This window comes from Entamoeba dispar, genomic scaffold (genome assembly GCF_000209125.1).
Source record: "Entamoeba dispar SAW760 scf_1105229461835 genomic scaffold, whole genome shotgun sequence".
Classification (NCBI taxonomy): Eukaryota; Evosea; order Mastigamoebida; family Endamoebidae; genus Entamoeba; species Entamoeba dispar.
This window is the reverse complement of record NW_001854891.1, coordinates 9,908-14,862: the sequence shown is the minus strand read 5'-3', so window position 1 is coordinate 14,862 and position 4,955 is coordinate 9,908. Positions and strand designations below refer to the sequence as shown.

At 22.6% G+C, this 4,955-nt stretch overlaps 3 protein-coding genes across 3 annotated transcripts in view, besides 11 other annotated features; all 3 read left to right on the top strand.

Moving 5' to 3' along the window:
- EDI_281030 (uncharacterized protein) overlaps positions 1-25 on the top strand; it is a gene marked incomplete at both ends in the record, with an annotated part of 909 nt that extends 884 nt beyond the window's left edge. The window contains one exon of the mRNA XM_001733407.1: positions 1-25. This exon is cut by the window's left edge and continues 884 nt beyond it. Coding sequence (XP_001733459.1) covers positions 1-25 — 25 coding nt within the window.
- A 377-nt stretch (positions 26-402) lies between these two features.
- Positions 403-460: a sequence feature (AT_rich).
- Positions 461-573: 113 nt separating this feature from the next.
- Positions 574-601: a sequence feature (AT_rich).
- A 142-nt stretch (positions 602-743) lies between these two features.
- Positions 744-775: a sequence feature (AT_rich).
- A 280-nt stretch (positions 776-1,055) lies between these two features.
- Positions 1,056-1,083: a sequence feature (AT_rich).
- A 507-nt stretch (positions 1,084-1,590) lies between these two features.
- Positions 1,591-1,622: a sequence feature (AT_rich).
- A 143-nt stretch (positions 1,623-1,765) lies between these two features.
- Positions 1,766-1,819: a sequence feature (AT_rich).
- Positions 1,820-1,872: 53 nt separating this feature from the next.
- Positions 1,873-1,990: a sequence feature (AT_rich).
- Positions 1,991-2,217: 227 nt separating this feature from the next.
- Positions 2,218-2,251: a sequence feature (AT_rich).
- Positions 2,252-2,372: 121 nt separating this feature from the next.
- Positions 2,373-2,458: a sequence feature (AT_rich).
- Positions 2,459-2,491: 33 nt separating this feature from the next.
- Positions 2,492-2,595: a microsatellite.
- Positions 2,596-2,643: 48 nt separating this feature from the next.
- EDI_281020 (60S ribosomal protein L7A-2, putative) lies at positions 2,644-3,504 on the top strand (the record flags this gene model as incomplete). Its single annotated transcript, XM_001738968.1, has 1 exon — positions 2,644-3,504. The coding sequence occupies one exon, from the start codon at positions 2,644-2,646 to the stop codon at positions 3,502-3,504; it is 861 nt and encodes a 286-aa protein (XP_001739020.1).
- Positions 3,505-3,537: 33 nt separating this feature from the next.
- Positions 3,538-3,686: a sequence feature (AT_rich).
- Positions 3,687-3,690: 4 nt separating this feature from the next.
- EDI_281010 (uncharacterized protein) lies at positions 3,691-4,680 on the top strand (the record flags this gene model as incomplete). The annotated part of the gene is made up of 2 exons (XM_001738967.1): positions 3,691-4,067; positions 4,131-4,680. The coding sequence occupies 2 exons, from the start codon at positions 3,691-3,693 to the stop codon at positions 4,678-4,680; spliced, it is 927 nt and encodes a 308-aa protein (XP_001739019.1).
- Positions 4,681-4,955: the final 275 nt, after the last annotated feature.

Below are 4,955 nucleotides of genomic sequence, written 5' to 3'. Positions count from 1 at the left end.
ATTATTACAAAATTGTATTATATAAGAAACAAGAATTTGTTTGTTTATCATATTTAAACCTTCTTTAACAGAATAATAAACACATATCAATTAAATGAAAATAGTTTTTATTGTCTTATTATTTTCTATTACAGTTACTGGACCAAGTGTTTGCAATCTTTTCATTGGACTGGCTAAAACTCTTATAACCTCCTTATAAGTAAATGTGCTGATAGAATAAAAAGTTATATTGTTATCTCTGTGGTAATGTTGTTGGGTTTATTGGTCAGCTCTATGAAAAAAAAACTACTTTCATTTAGACTTAATACACTTAATGACCTTATTCAAAGAAAAGTAGGTCCTAATACAATTGTTTTCAAATGAATGCTTGATAATCATTTTAATTGATTAATCAACTCATTGTAATAATATTTTATTTTTACAAATACATCTTTAAAGAAAAATAATTTTTAGATATTTACTTCTTAACTTAGTTTAGACTGTTTTAATGTGTAATCATTTATCTTAAAATATCGAGATGAAAGAATTGTATTCTATTTAATCCAGATGTAAGAAATATATTACTAACTGATCATTTAAAGTAAATTATTTTTTAATTAAAGAATGAATGTATTTCTATATCAGATATTTTACTTATAAACCAAACCAAATTCCATTATACTATTGTCAATCATCAAATTTTTAAATATAATAGTGTATTAAACAGAAAAAAATGAAAGAAAAAGAATCATTATATTATTGAGAATAAAAAAGAAAATTTTTAAATAAAAATAAACAGAAATTAAATACACATCATCATAAATTATAACTTCTTCTTGAATTGTATTCAATTTTTTGAACTCATTACGTTATATATTAATCAATTTTCAAATTATTTGATAAACAGATGTTAGTTCATTTAATTTTAACATGTTAGTATTTATTAAAATAATATTGAATCTTGATGATGAATTATATACAAATATTTAACAGTGATTATCATAGTATAAATTAATAACATTTTTTTGAGACCAACATTAAAAATGTAAACATATTTGTTGTTATTTGATTCACTCAATAATATTTAAAAAAAAGAATTAAATAGGAAATTGTAGATGCTTAGTCTTTCACTCTTTTTCTTATTCTTTTCTTATTTCAAATAGTTCAAATAGTAATTATTTGAAAGAAAATTAATAAATGTTAGTATAAAATATCTTTAGTTTAATGTATAAAAGTATTTAACAAAATAAATGAAGATAAGTAAAACAAAATTACTAGTTGGTAAAGTTTATATCTAATAATTAACAATATTATTTTATGAATTAGAGAAAAACTGTAATCGATGGAGAGTAATAAAGAAAATAATACCACTGAATAAATATTAGAATATCTAAATAAATTTCCCAATATAAAAATTACAAATTGATATTAGATATTGATTAATCTCATACAGTTAAATTGATAACTTTATGTAAAAAAGATTTAACAATTATACTGTAAATAATATTTTCATTAATCAGACAATAATCTAGTTATAATTTTAAATAGTTACATCACACAATACAATTCAAGAAGAAGTTATAATTTATGATGATATGTATTTAATTTCTGTTTATTTTTATTTAAAAATTTTCTTTTTTATTCTCAATAATATAATGATTCTTTTTCTTTCATTTTTTTCTGTTTAATACACTATTATATTTAAAAAAATTGATGATAATATCAACAACAGAAAATGAAATTTATTATCTGTCAAGTATAGTTGATATCAAACTTGATACGAAGGTAATAATACTAAATTTTTAATAAATAATAAAATAATAATACATTTATTTAAATAGTAAACAATAAAAGAAGGATAATACACTGTAATACTCTAATATAGAATATTGCTAATATATTAAATTTGTTGTAATATAATTTATTTAATAAAATTCCTAAGAATTTATATTTAGTTTTAATAAAATTGTAGAACAATAACAAAGAATTTAAAATATATAATGAATAAAAAGAACCAAATTTCATTATGGCATAATAAAATGGACTATGTATTACATTTCATTAACAATTGATTAAAACATTTTCAAACGAGACTCATTCAATTTAAAACTTATAAGGAAATGATTTATTATTAATAACCATAAACATAATGAAAATATAATTGTTTATGACTAAAATAATTTTGGTCTATTTCAATAATGAAAGGATGTTCAATTTTTAGAACTAATCAATACAGTGATAATATTTAATGTAATTTAATATAATTATTATTGAATAAGTAAAGAAGAATACGAAAAAATTAATTTCACTTACGTGAGACCTAACACCATTATTTTATTTATTCATTATTGATTTGGAAGTAAACATTTTATAATAACAAAAAATAACTTGTGTTAAAAATTATTACAAAGAAATGAAAATAATAATTTATTTATAGGAGAAAATAATTATTTATTTGTTGCAAATAAATTTTTTTTATCACAACAATTTTTTTGACTAATGAAATTGTGTTATTAAAAAAATAATAAAGAAATAATTAAAATATGATATTAAAAAAAAACATAATGAGATAAAAATAACTAAAAAGAATAATTTAGGAATTAGAAAAAAACTAAACCCCAAATCGCAGTAGAACTTGAAAGGGTTTTGTTAAATTGCAGGTTGATGTCTGGAAAGGCCAATAAGCAAAAGCAAACAAAACAAACCAACCCACTTATCGTTGCTAATAAAAAGGTATTTGGAAAAGGTAATGTAGCTCATCCACGTGATTTGACCAGATATGTTAAATATCCATTATATGTTAGAATTCAAAAAGAAAAGAGATTATTAATGAAAAGATTAAAGACCCCACCAGCAGTCAATATCTTTGCTAACCACACTCTTGACAAAACCAATGCCACTCAATTATTCAAGATTCTCGACCACATTAAACCAGAAGAAAGAGCTGCTAAATTACAAAGAATTAGAGCTGCTGCTAAAGAATTAGCTGAAAAAACACAAAAAGGTGAAAAAGCTACTGCTTCAAAGAAAACTGAAAAACCAGCTACTCTTAGTTATGGTATTAATAATGTTGTTAGATTAATTGAAAGAAAACAAGCTAAATTAGTTGTTATTGCTCATGACGTTGAACCATTAGAAATGGTTGTTTATCTTCCATATCTTTGCAAGAAATTACAAGTCCCATACTGCATTGTTAAAGGAAAGGCTAGACTTGGACAATTAATTCACAGACCAACCGCTGCAGTTGTTGCTGTTACTGAAACTAAGAAAGAAGACAAAGCTGCATTTGAATCACTTGTTCAAAATGTCAAATCTATTTACTTCGAGAATGCTCATATGTACAGAGAATTCGGTGGTAGAATTAATGGATTCAAACATAATGAAAAACAAAAGAAGATTCAAAATAAACTTAATAAAGATCTTGCTGATAAAGCAAAACAACAAGCTGCTTTAACTGTTACCACTGCTGTCGAAGAAAAAGCTGCTCCAGTTGCTGAAGAAAAGAAAGCTGACAAAACTGCTTAAATTTAATGGGTTGTTCTATCGCTTCGCTTATTGAAATTTTTAAATTTGTTTTTCTTTCTTTTTCATAATTTATGAATAATATAAAAAGATTATACAATAATAACAAAATAATCTTAAAAACCCTTTAGTAAAATTTAAAAAATGTTATTTTAGAACTTACAAATAAAAAAATTTAAATTAAAGAATATGGGAAACATCACATTAGAAACAGAAAAGGGAATTGCTATAAGTGTTATATCAATTTCTAGTGTGTTAACATCATTGTTATTATTATACTTTATATGTACTGTTATTTTACAATATTGTAAAAGATGTAAAAAAACTAAACAGTATAAATTTTTAGTACAACCACCATACATAACACCTAGAAGGATATGTCATTTCGGTATTTTTTGTTATGTGCTATGTCAAGTTAATTTTATTGCATGGGAAATATATTATTATTCTTTTACACTATTAACAGATAATTTTAATTCATTAATTTACATTTATTGGTATGAAATGTCTAATTTATTAGATACAACAACTTTTGGATTAATGATTATGCTTACAGTAATTGCACTGTTTGTTAAATTAATATTGAAGGTTAATTCTCAAAAGTAAAATTATATTATTTATTGTCATAGGAGATTACAATTAGGAAGTATGGTCACTCAAGAAAAAAGTATTTTATTAAAAATATTTGATATCTTTTGGACTCTTGGGATAGCAACATTACTAATAGATTCGTTAGTCCATTTTGTTTCATTAATATATATTATGTTTATTCCATCTGATTTATTCTATGATTTATTTGAAGTTTATTTTAAGATAAGAACAATATATACCAATGCAGGACTATCTTTGTCTTATTTTTGTTTGTTGTGTTTTATATTAATGTTAGTCTTTATGTATCGTATTTTTCGTGTTTATAATGCTCGTGAATCAAGAGAAATTAAGATAAGAACAAGTATTTGTGGAGGGTTGATAGCTCTTTGTATTTTATTACGTTTTTGTATGTGTTTTACTCATGTTGTTCAATATTTTAATGAGTTTTCAACTCCAAGTGAAGAGAAAAAACCAGGAGATGAATCTCATTTTTTAATTGGTTGGGCTGATATTCCTCTTATTATTGGACTTAAATTTTTACCTTCATTTTTAATTATATTGATGATGAATAAACCACAACTGTGTTAACAGATTTAATTGATTTGTTTCTCTTTTAAAATAAAAACCAAATAACTATTTTAGATTTTATTCTGTTCATAATATTTCTGAAACCTTTTAATAAATAAATAATGTAAGCTCAAAAAAAAAAGAAGAAACAACCCAAATATTTCTAAAACCTTTTATTGTTTCAAGAATGGGGTATACATTAGCTTTAAAGAGTGTGCTTTGTTCCCTCTATTCTTACATTGAAGGAATTTCTTCATTTCATATGTTATATAAAACATCATTTTATTATTTATTTT